At 37.4% G+C, this 25,388-nt stretch overlaps 1 protein-coding gene across 1 annotated transcript; it reads left to right on the forward strand.

The window, feature by feature from the left end:
• The first annotated feature begins 773 nt into the window (after positions 1-773).
• On the forward strand, positions 774-25,337 carry LOC5564549 (terminal uridylyltransferase Tailor). The gene is made up of 3 exons (XM_001648854.2): positions 774-1,177; positions 1,466-1,558; positions 23,828-25,337. The coding sequence occupies exons 1-3, from the start codon at positions 941-943 to the stop codon at positions 25,178-25,180; spliced, it is 1,683 nt and encodes a 560-aa protein (XP_001648904.1). The 5' UTR covers positions 774-940; the 3' UTR covers positions 25,181-25,337.
• The last annotated feature ends 51 nt before the right edge of the window (positions 25,338-25,388 follow it).

Genomic DNA, 25,388 nt, shown 5'->3' on the forward strand with positions numbered 1-25,388 from the left:
GACGGGAGAAACGAAAAAAATGGATTTGGGATTCCAAATTGGGAAAGCCCGTCATAGGAATCGGTCCAACATTAGGTATGTAATTTTATTGCCCACACGTGGTATGCATAAAAATAAAAGTGTGCATTTTGCATATACCACAACAGCCATCTGACAAACTCACAAGAGTCTGCCTGCTCTTACTGCCTGGATCTATGGCCGGGAAATACGGACTTCCCACGACGACGAAAGGACTAAAGGATGCATGTACATTATGTAACATAAATCCTTTCAGACTCTAGACTGAGATTACTTTGAAGATTTTGAAGAAATAGGGTGCAGAGCTACTTGGGCACTTTCATGAATCACTTTGGCATGGGAAGTTTTTATCGGCCGAATGGTCTGAAACTTTGCAATACGACGCATATTGTGACCAAATATGAGATCTGTTGCTTTCGCAAAACCCCACTGCCGAAGTGAATCAAAAGTGCCAAGAATAGGATCCGGCTACCTATTGATTTTTTTAACAGTACTCGCACAAGCATCTTGTGTTCACGAATTTAGCCGGCAAAATTTGAAAAATTTGCTTATTGAATGGTTTACAAGAAAAAAATAAGGATCTCTTCAGCAATAACAAAGTTTGAAATAAAGGCCTCAATCAACTTACACGAATCCCTCCAGGCACTCGGGTTATTTTGGATCACCCTAATTATTCAGATGAAAGCGATAAAACAAAGCTTTTCGTTAAAGGCACCGAAGTCGCCGTTGCAGTAGAACTCAACGTTCGCCTACCCTGATCGTTTCAGGCTCGCGTCACTTCGGCTCAGTTCGGTCTCCAGTCTAGTTCATCGCAGCAGTTCGCTCGCAAAAACGTGGAATAACTTGGCTTGCTTTGATTAGTATTTTGCACTAGTTGTGTTTCTCGTTATCAATCCCGCGGTTTACCGATCTCGTTAGAATCATGTCCCATTTCCACCTACAACTGTTCGCCTTTCGGCTCAATGAGATTATCGATGACTATCTCCAGCGAGTCAACTGGATCTACGAGGGCGCCGTCCCGGAGATCGATCACCTGTTGGAGGCGATCGATTCCACCTGTTCGAAGCAGCATGTGTCCAGCCCGCAATCGCTGGTATTCGGAGATATTCAGTCCTGTCGGGACATTGTGCGGTTTTTTGAACCGATCCAGTGCTGTGGGGTAAGTATTTACAAGCAATCCTCCACAATCCAGTGTTGAACGGAGCATCGACTCAAGGAACAGATATTCTATGGGAAGCTATTTGAGAGTATCATCATAGTAACCATGATTTTTTGTATTTACTATGGTTCCATGAGTCGATATGGAGTTATGGAACATCGACTCATAGAGATTTAAATGTATATGATTTACATTCATATCCAAGAATCGATTCCCATATCCCATATTATGCAGGCATTGTTTATACTAATATGAATTCCTTTCTTCCTCTTCCCGCTGCGTAAGCAGAAAAGCCTCTTGAACAGCGACACGCTGATGGTGCACTTGATGCATCACGCCGCCGATGAACGGGAAGAACTGGACAGTGGCACTAAGCGCACGGTGAGTCAATGTTTTAGAATCGCGCATGAGATTTCATGAATTTTCACGTTAAGCTTAGTAAATCAGCTCAACGACGTTACAGTCAACTCTCCATAACTCGATATTGAAGGGATCATCGAGTTAGGAAGTTATCAAGTTATAAAACACAAAACCAGTGCAAATGCGATTCAAGGGACCTTCGAGATAGCCATGAAAACCAAGTTTTACTATAGGTTACTTGCTAGGGTTAGTTCCAGGCCAACAAGTGGCCATTTCCCCGGGGGCATTGAGTCTGTGACATGGCCGGGTGTTTCCAAGTAGGAGCAGACGTGGTTGCTTTGATCATCCTACGTAGTTCTAACATATATGTTTAATATATTTACACGTTATTTTTTTTTCAAAAAAATGAACAAATACAAAAAGGTATACAACATTAGAGTGATGCAAATTTTGAAATTTTTGCTCCCCTATGCTTAAACAATTTTAATTATGGTAAATAGCATCCTCCCAAAGTTTGAAGTGATTTGGAAGAAATTTGACTGTGCACACGCCATTTGAAGTTTATATGGACATTACTATGGAAAACGCCAATCTTATGTGTTCAGCCCGCTATCTCTTCGTCATAATATTTTATGGAAAAGTGAAGAAACTCTTCTAATGTGAAATCATCCCAGCTACAACTTTGCCGAAGACTACTTTTCGATTGGACGTCAGGATAAATTGTTATTCATCATCATAAAGTCGGTTTGCATCTGGGAGGGAGGCACCGATACTACACACGAAATATAGAACAACGTTATTTTGAACTGCAAGATAACTCCAGCATGCCAACAACAATCAAGGCAGGCTTCGAGAAAATCGGTAGTTTCCTTTTGTTGTGCACCTTCGATCTTTCCTGACAAACATGAAAAAAGGGTTTCTATGCAATAAATATTCATTTTCATTGGAAAAAGTAGAACGATGCGTTTTTCAATGCTTTATGTTCAATCAGATTAAATGGTGCTCATGTGACATTACTTGCGTTATGTGCATGAATTGATTTTCATTCGATTTTTATCACTTTTGAAGAAATACGAAAATGTGTTTTAATCAATTACGCGCTTTTTTCATGTTAGTCCAATGTTTGAGATCTGAGCTCACAGTGACAGTTCGTGACAGCGGAATCTCGGCTCACTATGACGTACAGAAATTTTGTACAGTGGGATTCCGTTTTTGGCACCCCCCGATTTTGGCAACAAAATGGATCCGTTTTTGGCAACATTTATGAAAACCATTGTAATTTGCATATTTTTGTAAATATAATTGTGTCTGTTGCTTTAAACATTCGAATAGCAAGATAACTTCACACCGACTACATTCCAAAGCTCTATTTTCGACGATATTCTTCAAAATTCCAGTCCAAAGGGCTCTTGTATGCGCCTATTTACTTCGGGATGTCATTGGTCATACATTCGCAACGTTTCATGAGGCCATTGATCTCCATCAGTATCTCAACTATAGAACAACATCTTTTCTAAGGCATCCATACTGAATGACCAGCCCATATGAGTCTGCCAGTAAGTGAGCGGCCACTCAATTAGGCCATTTTTCTTCAGATTTGAAACAGCTTGTTTGAACCACAGGACTGAAACGGCTGTCATCCACGAACAACTGGAATGAAGCCAAACATTTGGTGCTGAAGAAGGTGCTGATGTGACAGACTTTTTCAAAATTCCATTTAAGGCACAAGACACACTAGTTTTGGAATGCGACATTCATATTTTACTTACCATTCTGGTAATAAGTGCGTAGTACTTTATGTAATTTTCTGTAACTGCTATTTAATTTGACCACTTTTTAATTGGTTACAATAATAGATAATTATCAAAAGTATATTTTTTTTTTCTCATACGACATTTGTCGCTTCCGCGCGGGGTTTGATGAGGGCAAAGTCTAAAATTTGTTTACTCAGCACTAACGCCACACAGATGATGGCGACTTCAAGAACTAGCGCTTCCTATGTTCCTTACAGACTGGGTCTATGAGATTCCTAACTGAGTGATTCCAAGCAACAGCACCAAAATTTGGTAAATTTTTTAATTCATTTTTTTCTATTGAGCTGAAACTTTGCACAGTTTTCCAGTTCCATCTAAATCGTCATTTTCCGATATCAAATCTTCAAGTTGAGTCACGACTAACTTTTCAAAAGGGTGTATGTGAAAATGGTTCAAAAATATTCAAAAAGCTGCACAGCAAAAACGGTTCGTTCGATTGTTAGACAACTAAAGAAACAAAGTTAGACAACTAAATAAAGATTCCAAAAAAAATACACACAGTGAAAAAAAAATTTTTTTTTGCATTAAAAATAATAATTTTTGACACAAAAACTCAAATATCTCAAAACCCTATCGGAATACCAACGTAATTTTTTGAGGGAAAACGTTCCATTATATTAGCTATCTACCATAAAAATTTGGTGATGGTAAACCAATAAACAAAAAAGTTATGACATTTCAAACATGTCACAATTATCACATTTAGTAGAAAAAAATATTTTTTTTTTCGGTGTAAATTATTACGGGAACCGCAGTTTGTTGCTGATTTTATTGTTAAGGGCCTTGCGTGAATTAAACAAGTCGTTTTCATGTATTCATTAGTATTATGTATATTATATGTATAAATGTTATGTATATGTATAAATATTATATGTATATGTATATATGTATAAATTAAAATGAATTAACAGATTACACGAAAATAAAATTTCTTTTTACCAGGATATTTTTTTTAGAGTATGATCGATGAGTTTCTAAATGTTATATATAAACTTTAAAAGTTTTGGATTTGGGTATGCGTTATGAGATCATGAAAACATTTTATTAATACTTATTTATTTATTTATTGTTATTCATTTTTTTTACAATATCGGACACTTTTGCATCATTATCAGTACAGTTCGAGTATAGTTTTGCTTTAATTTTATTTTGTGACAATGGAATGAAACAGTGAAATTTTTGGGTTCCTTGGATCGTTTTCGCGTTATTATATTGCTCGCTGAGCTCTGATGCCGTTAATTCGTACTCTTCAGTAGTAGTAAAACAAAATGATAATTTTGTTAAATCTTCTTCTTTTCTGCGATTCGCCCAATCAAATAGTTCTTTTGCAGTTTTAATTGGATGCTCACGTTCTTTGGCTAAACTTGCTCTTGTGGCCATGCGCTTTATGGTTCCTCCAATAGCATCACAAGGACCTTTGCCATGTGACGTAGCAAAGAAATGCCATTCTGCATCAATTCCGTACTTTGATTTAAATAGACATAGGCTCGAAAAATTCTTACGGTTTTTGTACTGCGATGCTGCTCCATCAGACATGAAATATATCTTTCTGATTTCTTTATCCTTATCAACGCGTAAAAAGTTAATCATTTTGGCAATGAACAAATTTACAGATACTGAGTCGTGTCTTAAATCTTCGGAAATTACAATAAAACTAAAATGTTCAATTTGCGTACTTCCATTGAAATAAATAACGAATGGATGAATTGTAGCTTGTTGTACGTTCCAGTGATGGGACTGCACTTCATCTTGCAATACAAAGCTATAGTTTTCAGAAAAATCACAAATGACTAAAAATTCACCATCTTGTAATGTATTTTTCGTATTTTTTAAAAAGCGGGATTGCTCTGTTTTAATAAAGTCGCGAGGAATTAAACTTTCTAATTTCAAGCAAAAAAATGACACAAACTCATCTACAGGTTTTACAATAGTTTCTAGGTCACACCTATCCGTGGTCACCCATTGCTCAAATGATAACTGATCAATATAATTTTCTTCAAACTCAGCGAATAAAGTATTTTCCAATGATGAAGAATCTGGACAATCCGAACAAGATCGTAGATAGCAATTTGATGTTGTATTTTCACACAAAAGACTACCAGTTAACATTTTAATATCCTTTGATAAATTGATTCTTTTCAAACTATGTAAGATTAGGTTAATATTTTCGTGTGTTGTGCACACACAAACATTATGTGTTCCTGAATTGGATAGAAGCTTGCATTGCCTTGGACGAAGGCTTGCAAATGAGGAAAAACCTACCTTAATATTTTCGTTAATTTCCTTGAAGCGTGTATACGCTTCTTTCAAAGTAGTCATCATTAATCGTTTTTGAATTGCTTGACGCTTTCCATCTTTTTGGCCAGGCATAGCTCTACTTACTTCATCGTCTTCAAAATATTGAATTATTTTTTCTTTTGTCTCATCTGTTAATGAAGTACTCGACCTAGCATTTTTGGTTGCAAGACTGTTATTTTTGAATTGTTTTGCCTCTTTTGCTGTATTTCTATTGGTTTTGAACTCATCAATGGCGTCTTGAATAGACCACGAGCTTGGCAGCATCGACAAAATCAATAATTTTTCTTTCCTTGTCGTGGCTAGATTCGAGAACCTTTCCTTCATATTCATAATTACCTCATCGTAGTCTGTATTTTGCACATCCTCAGGTCCTAATTTGAAGAGGTTTCTTCGTACAGCTTCGTTGATTTCACGGTATTTTTTCTCGGGATAATTGACGTAACCCATCTTCGTCCATTTAATCGGAGTCACTTTTATTCCAGCTATCCCTTCGTTGAAGCGTTCGATGTTGACCTTCTGGATGCACTCATCTTCTGATTGATTTGTTGAAACAGATATCGCTGATGGTACCGTGGTAAGACTATCTGCACTTGGTACTTCTGGTAACTCCTCAGTTGTTGTCGGTGCATCTAGTAATTCCTCAGTTGTTGTTGTTTTCGAACTTCCTGCAACCTGATCCACCGATGATGTACAGATTGCCCGTTTGTCAACGTTTAAACGGCAGGACGTACAAATGCGTAAATTTGTATTCAATGTAGACATTGGAGCATAACCAGCCGCTTTCAGTTTATCTATGGTGCTTACGGTGAGATTTCGTAGCTCTTTCGAACACTTTTTTTCTGCAAACGGCCTGCAACAGTTGAGAAAGCGACTGCTCATGTTGCTCGTTAGATTTTAATTAACAAAATCACTTTTAAGTTTTTACTGACTAGTTTGGTGTCGTTTGCTTGACTGAAGAAAAATTTTACAATTAAATCTTTTATAACCATAGTGGTAGTATATTTTTAGCTTTTTCGTGAGTATGTTCATGGTATGTACCTATCATGTTTTTGATGTTGTTGAAGTTACTCGCTTTCTCCCAAATATGATTAACAAAGTCTATTCTCTACCAAGGCGGGTCTATACCCAGGTGTAATCAGATTTTAACTTTGTGGAGAAAACCAGCGCCGAGAAAACCGACCTGCTTTACGTATACTAGATCACCTGGGTATAGACCCGCCTTGTTCTCTACGAGGTAAACTTTTTGCAGGTAAACTAGTCGTATACCTGTATAGAAAACTTTTTTTGTAGCTTTTGTCTTCAATATTAGATTTCTTATAGGTTTCTTTTATCAAAAGGTTTCAACACTATTGAGAGATTTTTTCTTCAGTTACGTACAATAAAAAATATGACACTATCAAGACTTTAGATCACAACACTGGATCGCGTCTAACTTTCTAATAGATGCTATAATAGTTATGAATAATTAAATAAAATATCATGAAAACAACTTGTTAACCTCATGTGGTACCCTTAACAAAAATTCAGCAACAAACTGCGGTCCTAAAAAAAATTAACAATGAAAAAAAAAAAAATTTTTCACTAAGTGTCAAATTTGTGAAATATTTGAAATGTCATAACTTTTTTGTTTATTGGCTTACCATCACCAAATTTTTATGGTAGATAGCTAATATAATGGACCGTTTTCCCTCAAAAAATGACGTTGGTATTCCGATAGGGTTTTGAGATATTTGAGTTTTTGTGACAAAAATGTTTTTTAATGCAAAAAAAAAATTTTTTACTGTGTGTATTTTTTTGGAATCTTTATTTAGTTGTCTAACTTTGTTTCTTTAGTTGTCTAACAATCGAACGAACCGTTTTTGCTGTGCAGCTTTTTGAATATTTTTGAACCATTTTCACATACACCCTTTTGAAAAGTTAGTCGTGACTCAACTTGAAGATTTGATATCGGAAAATGACGATTTAGATGGAACTGAAAAACTGTGCAAAGTTTCAGATATTTTTGAAATGGTCGATCAGAATCGACTTGCATGCCTCCGTGGAATCCCTCAACTGTAGCCTGAAGAAACCTTTGGAAATTCTTAGTTTTAGGGTAAGTCTCAGAAATTTCAACGTATTCTTGAGGATGTCTGAAGATTCCTAGCGGACACTAAGTTTAGGGGTCCTGAGAATGTTTTATTGGTTATTTGGGATTATGCTCAATATCTGGTGATTTCTAATAAAATCTTAAGAATTCTAGGGCGTCCTGTGAATTCCTAGCGGTAATAATAGATTTGTAGTCATATTTTGAGTAGTACTGGCGATATTTAGGGGATTTTAAAAACGTGGTTTCCAGAGGAATTCGGTAAGTGCTAGTGGTAGCTTAAGAATAATAAACTTGAGGTTTTATAGCAGGATTTTGTGAATTTTCTTTGATTTTTGAAGCTAGGTTTATAACATATATCAAGTTCAATTATAACCAATTTCAAATATAGGGGGAGATCCCCCAGTACCGGACAGCACCCAATACCGGACAAAGTCGAAACATTGAGAAATCATGGTCCAATCAAGATGGTGTATTAGTAGTAAAGGAAGCTATTCTGGAGACTAATGTTTGCGTAGAATAATACATCCTTGAAATATGCATGCCTTTTTAAAAAAGTACAAAAGATTGAAAATTTCAAAAAAATTGATGTATTGCCTTAATTTTGAGCCTATTTAGTAATTATTTTGAATATGAAAAAAATACTTTGGATCACGCAAGCATATTCGAACATAATCCTAATTTGATAGTATGAATGTATTTTGTACCATAATTGGACTTAATATGGACAAATTACAATTTTGTTTAAGCACCTCCTGTCCCCCAGTTTCGGACAGCCTGAATTGTTATATGATATCTTTGTAATTATTGCACGAGTGTCTCAAAATACATTCATTTTTCATGGATTCCGTCGATCATGGTATCAAACATGCAATAAAATTAAGAAAAATGAACATTCAGTACAACATCGTAAAATGTGCTATTTTTCATCATATAAGAAAGAGGTTTTTGATGGACATCTTGCAAACTATGATATACTCAAATTGTTCTTATAAATGTTGCAAATGCATTGAATTGGCAATTATATACTATTCCTAAAATAAACACATTCAATGATGTTCAAATTTACAGAATTCGAGGCATTTCCAGATTGTGTCCGGTATTGGGTGCCACCTTTCAAGATCGATCAATTTGGTACTAAAATACATGATCAAAATGCAATGTCAAAATTCATACTTATATTTTCAAATTTATTTTTGTACACTATAAAAATGATAATATTTCTCATAAATGGGTAACACGAGCACATAAAATCAATATTTTTCGAATTATGAATTTAGTGGCTTAAGTGTCCGGTACTGGGGGATCTCCCCCTAAATTATTAAAAACCTGTATTCTACGAAATTACGAGCCGCATTTATGGACCATGAGATATAGTTGTTTATGTTTTGCTTTGCTTTATCAGAAACATTATTTAATTCTAAATTCACCGAATTTTGTCCAATTTTACGCTAGAGCATAAAAGTTAAATTGAAATTGAAACTCATGCAGTTTGGTAATACATCGCATTCATTGTGTAAATACGTCTTTGTAAGAATACGATAATACATTCCATTCCATTTTTTTGTATTCTTACACAATTTTAAGGAAAATTCAGTTCTTGAATAAATGTCACTTACACGATTGTGGATTATTCATAACCCACACATACAAATAGTACATATAGCTTCTAAAAAAATCATCGAAGGCATTTATGCGATAAAAACTTTGTAGAACATTTGTCAAAATTAACATTACAAGGTCATAGATTCAGAGCATAGCCCAACACTACGGAAATCTGCTTCGAAGTGATCCATTCCGAAGTCCCGATGCCATGTGGATCCAGTAATAACATACTAACGATGTTTTTCAAACAATAGTTGAAAAATAATATTAAACACATGGGTTCCGATTTTGGCACGGTTCCGTTTTTGGCAACTGAAAATTTCGACTTTGTTGCCAAAAACGGAATCCCACTGTATTGGTTTCTCCCTCCCAGGTTTGCATGTAGCATGCTTCACCAACTGTTCGGCAGGCAAAAGTAGTGCTCCTGGCGGGAAGAATAGATCAAAGTAATCCAGGCTACTCTGTTCTACTGCAAAAAGCAGTGTTGCTCTGAAAGTAATTGAATGATCATCTCAGCATGGTTTAGACCAGGGTTTCTCAACCAGTGGTCCGCGGACCCCTAGGGGGCCGCGACAAACTTTCAGGGGGTCCGCGAAGCCATTGAGAAATAAGTGTCGATTGATGAATAAATGTAAAACATCTCATACTAAGTTTGTTTCAAGAAAGCATTTGATGTATCAAATATTATTGAAGTATAACTGATTTTTCCTTTTATAGCTACGCAAATATTGATAAATTATTTTGATGTCATTATATCAATAAAAAATTAACACTAATATTTGAAATATTTGCAGCTTAACCCTTGTCAGTTATAATTTTGCAAGTTTACTGATGAGATCTTCAAAAGTTCCTCCGTTCCCTGGCAGTTATCGGTAGGATTGAAAACAAATAATCTTTCACAATAGTGATCATTGGTAGATATCTGCGAAATTACTTGATGGATATGTGACAAGGTTTTCAAAGTGTTCTTGGAGAAAATTTTAACGAATTCATCCCATGGCTGATAATCATAGACTTCCTTAAAATATCAATAGAAACCATTTTTAGCGAGGACTTTTTAAATTTCTGATTGAGTCCTTGAGTAAATCTTGTGAAACTTTTCATACAATCTTGTGAATCTCGAGACAATCTTCAATGAACTTCTGTGATTATCTCGTTACTTATTCCCGACACTTTTGATTTATTTTGGCAGGAGATTTTTGGAGATTTCTTGATGGCTACAGAACTCATATTTTGCAACGAGTCATAATTTTTATTCCTCATATTCGCCCGTATTCACACAACACGCATTACTTTTAACGTTCATGGAAGGTAATGAGACACGATAAAGGAATTGAACACACAATATCCACTGATTGGTGCCGATCACTGTGTGTCACTACGTGTAACATTCGCTGACACTCTCTCATTCTTGTTGTTACCAATTTTCAGCAAAACATAAACCTCTCGAATGGCTCGATATCGTTGTCGTCCTGCTCTCTCATCACGTACCATGAGAGAATGAATACCAACATTCATAGAGTTCTCCGAATGCGATGCCAAGAACTGTTATGATTCATGAACTGTTACATTCTCTGAATATGGATCGATCGGCTTATTCTGATCAAAATCCAAACTCTGGTGGTTTCACGAAAAACTGAGTTATTAACGTTTAAAATCTTCTCCAATTTGTTACACGTCAAAATCTCCGTAATCAAAAAGTGCACAAATCCTTACATTATCTATGATGAATTTCAAACGTTTTTTTTGTACTCCTGCCTAATGACAAGTACTTATGTCTGACAAATCATTTTGAGATCTTTGAGAGGTTTCATAAGCATCCATTCTTGAGGGTCCGCAGATTGTTTGTAGATCTTCAAAGGGGGCCGCAGCTTCAAAAAGGTTGAGAACCACTGGTTTAGACTTTGTTATTAATATTTTTGGAAAAATGTTCTGGCTTTTCAGCCTATTTTAACAATTTAAAACAACTGTATGGTTTCTTTCTCCAACGTTTCGGCCCTCATTGGACCTTTATCAAGGACTCGAAGTTGTATGTTGTTTTTCGTCTATATGTTTGTTTGAACAATTAATCGCCATTGATGTTATTGGGTGTTCGTTCACGGTTCTATTACTACCCGGAAACAATTTTATTTTTAAAGAATCCGAATTCAGTCTACCGTTCTACGCACTAGCGCAATTTTTTTTTTTTTTTTTTCAATATGACGGTTACCGTGTGAAGAAAAATATATCCAAACTTTTTTGCATTCGACTACAGATGACACGCAGACTTCGTCCTTTGGCGGAGAGGCCCGTGTAAGCTTACCAAAAGAATATTTCAAGAAGGGAGGACACTTTGCTTTATTGCTTTTGAAAAAGGAGGACATTCCAAATATTTGCCATGCCCGAACAAAAATTGAGTTTGTGAAAAAAAAAATAGAAAAAAATACATTGGCAAATATTGATTTAATCACTTACCCGTGAAAAAAAACATAAATTCATCAAGAAAAGTTCAAAAACGTATTTTTCTGAACGAAACACTTAAGTGGCGGACTCGTCTTCGGTGAAAAGTCACATAATGAACAAACAAACCTCATATTTCTACTTTCTTTGGTACATAATTTAATTAAAGGGCAATCCTATAATGAATGTTTTGTTTGGCTCCTGAAAATGCAACGATTTTTGTTAGGTGGGTGATTCATTTAATGAGATCATTGTTTGATTTTTCCCTAAGAAGTGTATTTTTGGAAAAGGATCGCTTATATTGTTAATAGCTTATTTCCGCTTAAGCCCCGTAGCTTTAATTATTACATTATAGCGTTTTGGAAAAGGTGCAAATATTGTGCCTCTAAGAAAAAAAAAATCTATAGCAAATCACTCTAAATAATGTTTCCCACTTCCGAATTTTTGGTAACGAGTGTTAGTTTGGTTGACAACTTTGCTTAATGTATGCCAATAAAAAGTTAATTGTAATATATTCGTGAGTGATGCAAAAATATTACTTATTAAAAAACATCCAAAAGCATTTTTTCCCACCAAATGGTCCCAAGACAGCATTCAAAAGGTCACTGTTAACTGAACATGCACAACGAGGTGACGAAAAATAGTTCATAAAGGTATCATTTAATGAGCCAATCAAACATTATTTAGAAAACAATATACTATTTCATATCAGATTCTGAAATTTTAGAAACTGAAAATATTTTCAAATACTTACCTAATTGGCAATTCACAAACATATAAAAAAGTGGTGAAAATCCATCAAATTTAACATTGAGTTTCAGGCATGAAGGCATCCTTACTCAAGGCTAAAAAAATAGCTAGAGATTCTAACGAATTAGGAATCAAATAACTGATAGATATAAAATTTAATATTCGATTAATTTGAAAAAGGAGGACATTTTCAGCCCAAAGTAGGACGGGAGGACACCTCATCAAAAAGGAGGACATGTCCTCTCAAAGGATACCATCTGGTAAGCCTAGGCCCGTGTCATCCGCAACTGAGTGGGGTTCTGGAAATTTCCTCCAGGTTTCTGGAAATGTTCCCATGTCACACGGATATCGAACATAAGTCTTGCTTTTTCCAAAGCTTCAATATTATTTAGATCTTTTTTGTTCAAGTGAACTAAATAATATTCTTGAGAAAGCCCTTTCCGAACAATGCCAGATTGGGTTCTCTTTTTCATAATGATTACTTGGACTGGGGAAAATCCAAGTAAATCATTTATTCCATTTTTGATCTCTTCATATCACTTATAGTCACTTGAGAGACCTTTCAAGACGACTTTGTATAAACGTTCAATTTTGTCTCTCTTTTGCATTCCGAAAAAACGTCCATTCTTCCATTCTTGCCACGTTTAGTGACAGTTTTAAATTCAACTTTTTTAGAATGAAGTTGTGAATTCAGAGATTCACTCTTCCTTTTGTTAGTAGTTGAAAACACCGCTAGCTTTCGCCAACGGGTCCAACGAAAAATCGAAGGCACGGGTCCAAACAAGCATCGTAAAGGAATCAATAGTAGAAAATAATAGTACTGTTTTAGTAGCACTGAAAAGTACTGTTTTTTTAGTACTGAGAAGTACCTACTGTTTAATTGCTTTAGGTAGTTTAAAAAAACTTCCAAGAGCAGAGAGAATTCGTGTACGCACAGCACGAAAGTACGATTAGATCTTAGATAAATATCTGCTCTGATCATACCCAAAGGTCGTATACACAAAAGTCAATTTGGACAAATTGAGATGTGAAATTGTGAAAAATAATAGAATCGTTCTGGTGGGCTTCGATCCCACGACGCTAGACTGGGCGCGTCAACCAACTACGCCACAGAACGGGTAACGAATCTGCAGCGCAATCGGCCAACCTGCAACCAAAGTCCGTCACGACCCCATATTCTCATTCAAAACCCTACACCTCCTTCGGCTCTCTGAGATGCCCAATTCGACTCTCCTGAGCGTACCTACGAACAACAGTGAGAGATTTTATTTTTAGCGTCGCACTGTTGCCTGGTTTGTACCACACTACTCATAATCCAACGTTGGCTCAATGAGATGGATAGTATGGGTTCGGCTTTCTACTAGAGATGGTCGGGTCTCGGGTTTTCAAACCCGACCTGAACCCGAACCCGACGGGAAGCAAAGAGTGCCGCCTAGCGTGGTCAGTTGTTCCGAATTTGGGCTATTTAGGCAGGAGATCTTGAACTCTATTAGGGGAATCAAGGTTTCCTTCCAAATCGCAAAGAAAGGAGACTGTCGCGTTTTGCCGGAAACTCTTAAAGATCGCGAACTTCTTCTCAAACATCTTGAAGAGAAGAAGCACAAATTTTTTACTTATGACGACAAAACTGAACGTTCCCGATCAACCAGTCAGTGAATTTCGATAGCGATCGATATCGATTCGTTTTGAATCGTTGGCGATTGCCATCGCTGGACAAAGATCGATAAAGAAATTGTAACACTTGTTGATCGGGTTTGTTCAAAGTTGTCTTGAAAGGTCTCTCAAGTGACTATAAATCACCTGAAGAGATCAAAAATGGAATAAATGATTTACTTGGCTTTTGTCCAGTCCAAGTAATCATTATGAAAAAGAGAACTCAAGAATTTTATTTAGTTCACTTTAACAAAAAAGAACTAAATAATATTAAAGCTTTAGAAAAAGCAAAACTTATGTTTGATGTCCGTGTGACATGGGAACATTTCCAGAAACCTGGAGGAAATTACCAGAACCCCACTCAGTGCCGTCGGTGCCAAAAGTGGGGTCATGGTACAACAAATTGTCGCATGGATGCTGAATGCATGATTTGCGGAGGTTCTTCTCACGCCAAGGACGTCTGTCCAGTGAAGGAAGATACCACCAAGTTCATATGCTCTAATTGCGGGGCTAATCATAAGTCAAATTTTTGGAATTGCCCTTCACGCAAAAGAGTCATTGAGGCTCGTGCCAGGCAGATGAAAGATAATATCCGTTACGATAACGGTCATTTCCGGAATAGGGTCCTAAAATGTTTAATGAAATCTTGTTTTCATTTAATAACACGAAAGAGCATGTTTTTGAAACTACTTTAACAATTTTTCCCGCTCAAATAACGGATAATTCATAATAAAACTTTAATTTAAAAATTGGATCCATAAATGAACCTTGACACTTGAGATCATGTTTGACGTTCGCTTAGTCGACAAAAATACCACAGGGGTTTTAGTTTTAACACTGGGGTTGTTCCTTTCTGACATTTCGGAAGGGACACGGAAAACAAAATATACCCAAAATTTAAGTTTAAGCCAAGTGGTGTGACAAAATCTATGAAAACATAAAATAATGTGTTTGTGCTTCTACAAATGAAAAACATTAAAAAAAAAAAAAAAAAAAAAAAAAAAAAAAAAAAAAAAAAAAAAAAAATCAGTGCGCATCGTACCTTCGTGCTGTGCGTACACGAATTCTCTCTGCTCTTGGAAGTTTTCTTAAAAACTACCTAAAGCAATAAAACAGTACTTTTCAGTGCTACACAAACAGTACTTTTCAGTGCTAAAATTAAAAACGGTACTTTTCAGTGCTACTTAAACAGTACTTTTCAGTACTATTTTTTCTACTATTGATCCCTTTACGATCCTTGTTTGGACCCGTGCCTTCGATTTTTCGTTGGACCCGTTGGCGAAAGCTAGCGGTGGTAATCCTTCTTGGACACCGTCTTGGGAAAAAACCTCTCGAAGGTCACGTCTTTCTCGTTTATTAACTAAACATGGTATCAACAACTAACAAAAGGAAGGGTGAATCTCTGAATTCACTACTTCCTTCCAAAAAAGTGGGTTTTAAAACTGTCACTACACGTGGCAAGAATGGAAGAAAGGACGCTTCCCCGGAATGCGAAGTTTCTTCCAAGGGTGAAATGAATAATTGTATTGAAATGAGCAATCAGTTCGATGCTCTAGACAAATTTTCCGAACACCAAATCGAAGCAGCCTCTAGCCCAGGCTCTTTGATTCAAGTGAGGAAGCAAAGAGTGCCGCCTATCGTGGTCAGTTGTTCCGAATTTGGGGGATTTAGGCAGGAGATCTTGAACTCCATTAGGGGAATCAAGGTTTCCTTCCAAATCGCAAAGAAAGGAGACTGTCGCGTTTTGCCGGAAACTCTTAAAGATCGCGAACTTCTTCTCAGATATCTTGAAGAGAAGAAGCACAAATTTTTTACTTATGACGACAAAACTGAACGTTTGTTCAAAGTCGTCTTGAAAGGTCTCTCAAGTGACTATAAGTCACCTGAAGAGATCAAAAATGGAATAAATGATTTACTTGGATTTTCCCCAGTCCAAGTAATCATTATGAAAAAGAGAACCCAATCTGGCATTGTTCGGAAAGGGCTTTCTCAAGAATATTATTTAGTTCACTTTAACAAAAAAGAACTAAATAATATTAAAGCTTTAGAAAAACCTAAACTTATGTTCGATGTCCGTGTGACGTGGGAACATTTCCAGAAACCTGGAGGAAATTACCAGAACCCCACTCAGTGCCGTCGGTGCCAAAAGTGGGGTCATGGTACAAAAAATTGTCGCATGGATGCTAAATGCATGATTTGCGGAGGTTCTTCTCACGCTAAGGACGACTGTCCTGTGAAAGAAGATACCAGAAAATTTCAATGCGCCAATTGCAAGGGCCCTCACAAAGCTAACTTTTGGGAATGCATTTCACGCAAAAGAGTCGTTGAGGCTCGTGCCAAGCAGATGAAGGATAATATCCGTTATGATAACGGTCGTTTCCGGAATTTGCCTGGTAGAGTATCGAACAATGCTCATTTTTCAGTTAACGATCGCTTGATTAGGAATCATACCCACCAGGAAGATCATAATCATGCTCATTCACAAACAAATTTTAATCCGTCGGGTAGCCGTTCGAATCTTTCAATTTCGAATGTATCTACCCACGGTAAATCCTTTGCCGATATCGTAGCAGGTAATTTGAACTCTTCCCCTGTTCGTTCCATGAGTACCCATTCTACTTGTTTCAAATCAAATGGAAAAAACCCTACCGCCACAGGTAACTCCTACCCCGCTTCTTCGTCTACCGAAAATTCCAATGGGAAATCATCAGATGATATGTCTGCCTCTGATTTTAATTTTCTAACTGAACAATTGAATCTAATGATTGATGCAATGTTCAAAGCCACCACTATGACTGAAGCAGTCCAAGTAGGTGTAAAATTTACAAATAAAATTGTTATTGGATTACGTTTTTCTAATGGATCCAAATAATAATTTAAATATTTTAAATTGGAATGCTCGTTCTCTGAATGGTAAAGAGGACGAGCTGTTTAATTTTCTTACAGCAAATAACGTGCATATAGCAGTTATTACCGAAACTTATTTAAAACCTGGATCCAAATTTAAAAAAGATCCTAACTTTTTTGTTTATCGTAATGATCGACTTGATGGGGCATGTGGGGGAGTTGCAATCATCATTCATAGGCGTATAAAACATCAACTGTTTTCGTCATTTGAAACTAAAGTTTTTGAAACTTTAGGTGTTTCTGTTGAAACACAGTTTGGTAAATATACTTTCATAGCTGCCTATTTGCCTTTTCAATGCTCTGGACAGCAAGTTAATTGGCTTCAAACTGACTTGCGAAAATTGACTCGCAATAAGTCAAAATTTTTTGTCATTGGAGACTTTAATGCCAAACATCGGTCATGGAATAATTCTCAAAGTAATTCCAACGGCAGAATTTTATTTGATGAGTGCTCTTCAGGATATTTCTCAATTCAATACCCTGATAGCCCTACATGTTTTTCCTCTTCTAGAAATCCATCTACGATTGACTTGGTCTTAACCGACTCTAGTCATCTTTGTAGCCAATTAGTTACTCATGCTGATTTTGATTCTGATCATGTCCCTGTTACATTTCAAATATCCCAAGAAGCGATTCTCAATCCTATCAGCTCCACTTTCAATTATTTACGAGCCGACTGGAATATATATGAAACGTATGTTGACTCTAATCTTGATGTTAACATTTCTTTAGAAACTAAAATTGATATTGACAATGCTCTTGAAACTTTAACAAATTCCATTGTTGAAGCCAGAAACATTGCAATTCCAAAATGTGAAGTAAAATTTGAATCCGTGATTATAGACGATGATCTTAAACTCTTGATCCGTCTTAAAAACGTGAGGAGAAGGCAATTTCAACGCACTCGTGATCCTGCTATGAAAATTATATGGCAGGATTTGCAGAAAGAAATCAAGAAACGTTTTGCAGATTTAAGAAACAAAAATTTTGAAAATAAAATTTCTCAATTGGACCCCGGCTCTAAGCCCTTTTGGAAATTATCTAAAATCTTGAAAAAACCTCAGAAGCCTATACCGGCATTGAAAGAGGAAAACAAATTATTACTAACTAATTGCGAAAAAGCTCAAAAACTTGCTATGCAGTTTGAAAGTGCGCACAATTTTAATTTAGGACTTACTAGTCCAATTAAAAATGAAGTTACTCAGGAGTTCGAAAATATTCTCAATCAAGAGAACGTTTTCGAAAATGCCTGGGAGACTGATTTGGAAGAAGTGAGAACTATTATTAAAAAATTCAAAAATATGAAAGCTCCTGGCGATGATGGAATTTTCTACATCCTCATCAAGAAACTTCCAGAAAGTAGCTTATCATTTTTAGTTGATATATTTAACAAATGTTTTCAATTAACATATTTTCCTGACAAATGGAAAAATGCTAAGGTTGTTCCAATTTTAAAACCAGACAAAAATCCTGCAGAAGCTTCTAGCTATCGTCCAATCAGTTTGCTTTCCTCCATCAGTAAACTTTTTGAAAAGGTTACTTTGAACAGAATGATGGCCCACATCAACGAGAATTCAATTTTTGCCAATGAACAGTTCGGATTCCGCCATGGACATTCGACCACTCATCAACTTTTACGTGTAACAAATTTGATCCGTTCCAACAAATCTGAAGGCTACTCTACTGGTCTTGCTCTTCTAGACATAGAAAAAGCATTCGACAGTGTTTGGCATGAAGGTTTGATTGTAAAATTGAAAAATTTTAATTTTCCAACATACATTGTTAGAATAATTCAAAGTTATCTGTCAAATCGTACACTTCAGGTTAATTATCAGAACTCCAGATCTGAAAGACTTCCTGTAAGAGCTGGTGTTCCCCAAGGCAGCATTTTGGGACCAATATTATACAATATTTTCACATCTGACTTACCTGAGTTACCTCAGGGATGTCAAAAATCTTTGTTTGCGGATGACACAGGCCTCTCCGCCAAAGGACGAAGCCTGCGTGTCATCTGTAGTCGATTGCAAAAAAGTTTGGATATTTTTTCTTCATACTTGCAAAAATGGAAGATTTCTCCTAATGCTTCCAAAACTCAACTAATAATATTCCCACATAAACCAAAAGCTCTTTATTTGAAACCTTCAAGTAGACATGTTGTCACGATGAGAGGGGTTCCAATAAATTGGTCAGATGAAGTTAAGTATCTAGGACTCATGCTAGATAAGAATTTAACTTTCAAAAATCACATTGAGGGCATTCAAGCCAAATGTAACAAATATGTAAAATGTCTCTATCCCCTTATTAATAGAAAATCAAAACTTTGTCTTAAGAACAAGCTTTTGATATTCAAACAAATTTTCAGGCCAGCCATGTTGTATGCTGTACCAATATGGACTAGCTGTTGTAATACCAGGAAGAAAGCTCTGCAGAGAATTCAAAATAAAATTTTGAAAATGATTCTGAGGCTTCCTCCCTGGTATAGTACCAATGAGTTACATAGGATATCCAATGTTGTAACATTGGAACAAATGTCAAATAAAATAATCAATAATTTCAGGCAAAAATCGTTACAATCTTCTATTGTCACGATTAATGCGTTATATGTTTAGGTTAAGTTAGGTTAAGTATATTAAAAACTTTTTTTTTCTCTTATAAGCAGGTGAAATCAACTCACCTGTAAAAAATCTGAACTGCTACGGCAAATGAAATGTAATATGTTGTTAACAAAATGTTAATAAAATCTTAGATTTGTTTTACCAAATTAGGATGATAGTGTTGTCTAATAACACAGAACACCTAGATATAAGAAATAATGAATGTAATGTTTGGAATGATACTAATAAAGAAATTAAAAAAGTAAGAGGTTGTTTCAGAGATACGACCGCCAAGTTGACGTTGGATAACGTTAGCTTCTTCTATTTTCTGATTTAGGACCGTCACGAACTTATGAAAGATTTACCTAGAAATCTAAAAATCTAATCAATTTTTAAACTATTTGTTGCATGTCAATTCTGATCTATTATGGATATTAAGTGTTATTATTTGGTTCGGTTAACACTTCAACACCGATAGAACCGGTCGATGGAAGAAGAAGCATGGGCGGTAACTTTTGCTCTCCAAATAAACAGAGAAAGAGTTTTGGGTGATCTGTTTGTAGTATGAAAATGATGTCCGTAATAGGGAATGCATCACCAAACTCGCAACTAATCAATGATCATGACTGCGATAATTGGGTCCTAAAATGTTTAATGAATTCTTGTTTTTATTTAATAATACGAAAGAGCATGTTATTGCAACTACTTTAGCAAGTTTTCCAGCTCAAATAACGGCTATAACATTTTTAAACTTCAATTTTAAAAATGGTTTCGAATATGAACCTTGACACTTGTGATCTTGTTTGACATTCACTTTTTCGACAAAAATGCCACAGGGCATATAGTTTGAACACTGGGGTTGTTCCTATCTGACATTTCGGAAGGGACACGGAAAACAAAATATACCCAACATTTGAGTTTAAACCAAAAGGTGTGACAAAATCATAAAAAAATGTTTTTTGTACTTAAACCAATAAAAATCAATTAAAAATTGAGTAAACATGTGTTTCTGCCCTAAACTTAAGCGTTTGGTACTAAAATTGAGACAGGGCTTTAGGACCCTATTGACAAGAAAATTATGAATGAAATGGATCACTTGGGAAATGCGACCGTTCCTTATGAATAATCCCAGAGATAATCATATTCTTTAGTCCTTACATTTAATAGATGGAAATAATATCCTTAGGGGCCATCCATTTATTACATAAAGGTTCATGGGGGGAGAGGGTTTCAGATTTCTCACGCGCCATACAATTTATATTTTAATTTCTATACAAAAATCAGAGGGGGCTGTGTACAAGACCCGATTGCATGACGTTAACTACGCTGCGTCCTCGGAAACAGCCTCAAATTGCCGTATTGTCAATTATTCGTAATAAATCAATTATTGTATGATGGAATGAGATGAATTAAGAGATTATAGCAAGTATGTGGTAAACACATTAGGGAATATCATACAAATAACTCTTTAAAACACATTTGTTGGCTCTGAAAAGGGCCCATTGAATTGTTGAATTTGCGTAACACGGACACATTTTGACGGCGCACTGGTTTTAATCCTCCTCGCCCGATGAGATTTGCGGTGCGGATGACGATGTGCGCTTCAACAAGCGGCTTTGGTCGATTTTCTTCAGCCATCTCGTACAGCAGCTTGCCTCTGGTAGCGAGGAGCTGAGCAGGTTTGGAGGAGCTCTTACCAGCTCGAAAGCGAAAACAGAATGAAACCAGATTCAACGAAGGAGGGATGCTTTATACCCTTAGAATAGCAGATGATGCTCCTCCTTTCATATTCTTCGTTTTCTTATCTGGGAAATACGCTATATGAAACTGATGTCTGGGTAAGGGATGTACAGATTAGCATTATGCTGTTATTGCAACCCGACGGCACTGCAGCAGCATCCTCGGAAACAGCTTCAAATTGCCGTATTGTCAATTATTCGTAATAAATCAATTATTGTATGATGCTATGAGATGAATTAAGAGATTATAGCAAGTATGTGGTAAACACATTAGGGAATATTATACAAATAACTCTTTAAAACACAATTGTTGGCTCTCAAAAGGGCCGATTGAGTTGTTGAATTTGCGTAACACGGACACATTTTGACGGCGCACTGGTTTCAATCCTCCTCGCCTGATGAGATTTGCGGTGCGGATGACGATGTGCGCTTCAACAAGCGGCTTTCGTCGATTTTATTCAGCCATCTCGAACAAATTAGGGAATATTACACAATCAACTCTTTAAAACACATTTGTTGGCTCTGAAAAGGGCCCATTGAATTGTTGAATTTGCGTAACACGGACACATTTTGACGGCGCACTGGTTTCAATCCTCCTCGCCCGATGAGATTTGCGGTGCGGATGACGATGTGCGCTTCAACAAGCGGCTTTGGTCGATTTTCTTCAGCCATCTCGTACAGCAGCTTGCCTCTGGTAGCGAGGAGCTGAGCAGGTTTGGAGGAGCTCTTACCAGCTCGAAAGCGAAAACAGAATGAAACCAGATTCAACGAAGGAGGGATGCTTTATACCCTTAGAATAGCAGATGATGCTCCTCCTTTCATATTCTTCGTTTTCTTATCTGGAAAATAGGCTATATGAAACTGATGTCTGGGTAAGGGATGTACATATTAGCATTATGCTGTTATTGCAACCCGACGGCACTGCAGCAGCATCCTCGGAAACAGCTCCAAATTGCCGTATTGTTAATTATTTGTAATAAATCAATTATTGTATGATGCTATGAGATGAATTAAGAGATTATAGCAAGTATGTGGTAAACACATTAGGGAATATTATACAAATAACTCTTTAAAACACATTTGTTGGCTCCGGAAAGGGCCGATTGAATTGTTGAATTTGCGTAACACGGACACATTTTGACGGCGCACTGGTTTCAATCTGCATCGCCCGATGAGATTTGCGGTGCGGATGACGATGTGCGCTTCAACAAGCGACTTTGGTCGATTTCCTTCAGCCATCTCGTACAAATTAGGGAATATTACACGGACGGTGACGGCTGTGCCGCTCGATCTAATAACCAGAATGACCGCGTTAGCCTCCCGCATGGCAATGACAGCGGAGCACTGGCTGGTAGCGACGATTTCTGGCCGAAAACGATTATGCTGGCTGGTGCACTCAAATGAGCGGCTTCAGTTGCTGCGGCTCCGAAATGCGTGGTTCTTCGGTTCTAATACGTGTTGTATTCGCGTCCTATTGAAAACTGAACTGAGGACGCGAATGACTCTCGAAATTTGCTCGCCGACCGTGTTCACAGTCTGACGGCAAAAAGAAGAATGTGGGAAGAAGCAGGGTGCGGTGCGCTTTTATAGTGGGAAGCGGAACCGAAAAATGTGCTTGAACGTGATTGGTTAGATAAGAAAGGGGTCAACGTTTTACGATATTTCAATAGTTTGTTGCTAATAATCAATAGTGTCCTCCATTTGGATCGACGCGTAGATAAATTTCCAATCGATTCATGGATAAATATTGAAAATCTATCGATAAATGACTGAGTTATTAGCGGTCAAAACCTGACCATTTTTCGTTACATGCTCAATTTTTCGTTTTTCTGAATTGTACCCCCATATGTTGCCGTAAGACGTTATCCAACGTCAAAAAAAAAAAAAAAAAAAAAAAAAAAAAAAAAAAAAAAAAAAAAAAAAAAAAAAAAAAAAAAAAAAAAAAAAAAAAAAATTAAAAAAAAAATGAGTAAACATGTGTTTTTGGCCTAAACTTAAGCGTTTGGCACTAAAATCGCGACAGGGCTTTAGGACCCTATTCTGGAATGGCATTCGCCGTTTTGTGCATAGCAAGCGAATATACAATAAACGCCTCCTTCGTTTGAGAACGGAATGAAGACAAAGTTATTCGTTGACGATTTTGGATTGACGTTCGTCGTGCATTCTTTCGTCGATGACGAGACGACCTGCCAGAGTTATTATACTGGATGACGATGTCTTTTTTTTATTTCGTCATCGCACTGTGACGAATCTGACGATTGCCTGCCCTGGGCATGATTCTTTCCACCACTGGTGGTCAGCCACGTTGGGTGAGCTAGTTTTAGAATAGCTTTTAACATGCTGTATCACACCAATTTTGTCAGAGTAGTCAGTAACTAACGATTTTTACCCTTCTTCCTTCCGCACAGGCCATTCTCTTCAACTTGTTCGTCCAACTTGGCACGGGTATTCTTGACCGCTACGACAACAACTACGACCAGATTGAGCAATACACCGCTCAACTGCTGCGCAAGGCATCCGAATACCTAAGCTGCATTCTGGGCAAGCCGATCCGAGGAGATGCCCAGGCTGCGGTCACCTTCATCGAGAATGTCACCTTTGCCAAGTGGAAGTACGTGTTCGACTACACGTGCATCCCGTGTACCAACAGGGGAATCGACAACTGCCGCTACGAGGATGCAATCGCATGGTACAAAATCCACCTCAACACGATGGGGTCCAACCCGATTCGCCACCTGGGCACCAAGATGCATGGAGTAAGCCTTCGGGATTGTTTGGGGGATCGCGTTGTTGCACCAACTCCTTCGGTGATTCGGGAGGTTCGACCAAGTCCCCAGCTCTCCACGGCTACCAAGTACCTCATGGAGGTCCGTGAAAGCGAGCTGGACAAGCTTTGCACGATCGGAACGGCAGTTCAACGGAACACGCCTTACCAAGCCGTCAGAGCTTATCTTCAGGCGAAACTAGGATCTATTCTCAAGAGGAGCACCATCGAACCATTCGGCTCGCGAGTAACTGCAGTAGCCAATCAGAATTCGGATCTTGATCTGGCCATCAAAGTGGATCCTAGCATGCAACCGAAAACTGCCTACCAAAAAGTTCTTGCATGGGCCAGAGCAAACGATCAGGAAGTGAATGTAGAACGTCAGATCCCTGACGGACCTTTGGTTCTTCGCTTGCAGATTCATTCCCTGCAATTGATCGTGGACCTTACGTTCAACAGCCCATACGTGGTTGGTAATGCAAAGATCATTGACTACTTCTACCGACTTCAACCGATGGCCCGCAAACTATTCTTCTTGCTCAAGGAATGGAAGAAGCGAACTGATATCGGCAAGAACTTCCACCACAATGTCCTAACTTCCATGATCGTATTCTACATGCAAACGGAACAGTATCTTCCCCCAATCACTCCGCTGATCAACGGTCCCCAAAAGGTCAACGCCTTATACAACACGGAATTCGTTGAGCTCATCACCCTGTATCGACTTCCGAACAGCTTTCTGGCCCTCGTAAAAGACTTCTTCACCTATTGGTCTCGCTTCGATTGGGCCCGTACCGGTGCATCGGTCAAGGACGCCAGAGTCCGACCCAGAAGCACCTTCCACAATGTGCGCAACCCGACCCAGCCGATGATGATAACGGATTATTTCGACGTTACTCGCAACGTGGCCGGAAATGTCGCCCCAGGGGACTGCGAGAAGTTTGTCCGGGCCTGCAAAGAGGCAGCAGGCGCTCTGAAGGCCAAACAGACCATCTGAAGCATCGTATCAGGTTCTTAGTTGACGAAATAGCTCGTAGCATCTATTCCGAAGGCGCGAATAGAAATCATTTGAATTCTTGAAATGTGCTTATACCTTGAATTATAGAAACTTCAATAAAGGACAAATAGTTGTATGATAAAATACTGACGTTTAACATGCCCGTGAATTTTTCATGGTAAATTGTTTTTCAATTGCCGTGCTAGGT

Source organism: Aedes aegypti, chromosome 3, assembly GCF_002204515.2.
Source record: "Aedes aegypti strain LVP_AGWG chromosome 3, AaegL5.0 Primary Assembly, whole genome shotgun sequence".
Classification (NCBI taxonomy): domain Eukaryota; kingdom Metazoa; phylum Arthropoda; class Insecta; order Diptera; family Culicidae; genus Aedes; species Aedes aegypti.

Coding starts and splice junctions, on each gene's coding strand:
- LOC5564549 (XM_001648854.2), top strand. CDS start 941: ATGTCCCATTTCCACCTACAACTGTTCGCCTTTCGGCTCAATGAGATT. Junction 1,178..1,465: donor AACCGATCCAGTGCTGTGGG/GTAAGTATTTAC, acceptor CTGCGTAAGCAG/AAAAGCCTCTTGAACAGCGA. Junction 1,559..23,827: donor ACAGTGGCACTAAGCGCACG/GTGAGTCAATGT, acceptor CCTTCCGCACAG/GCCATTCTCTTCAACTTGTT.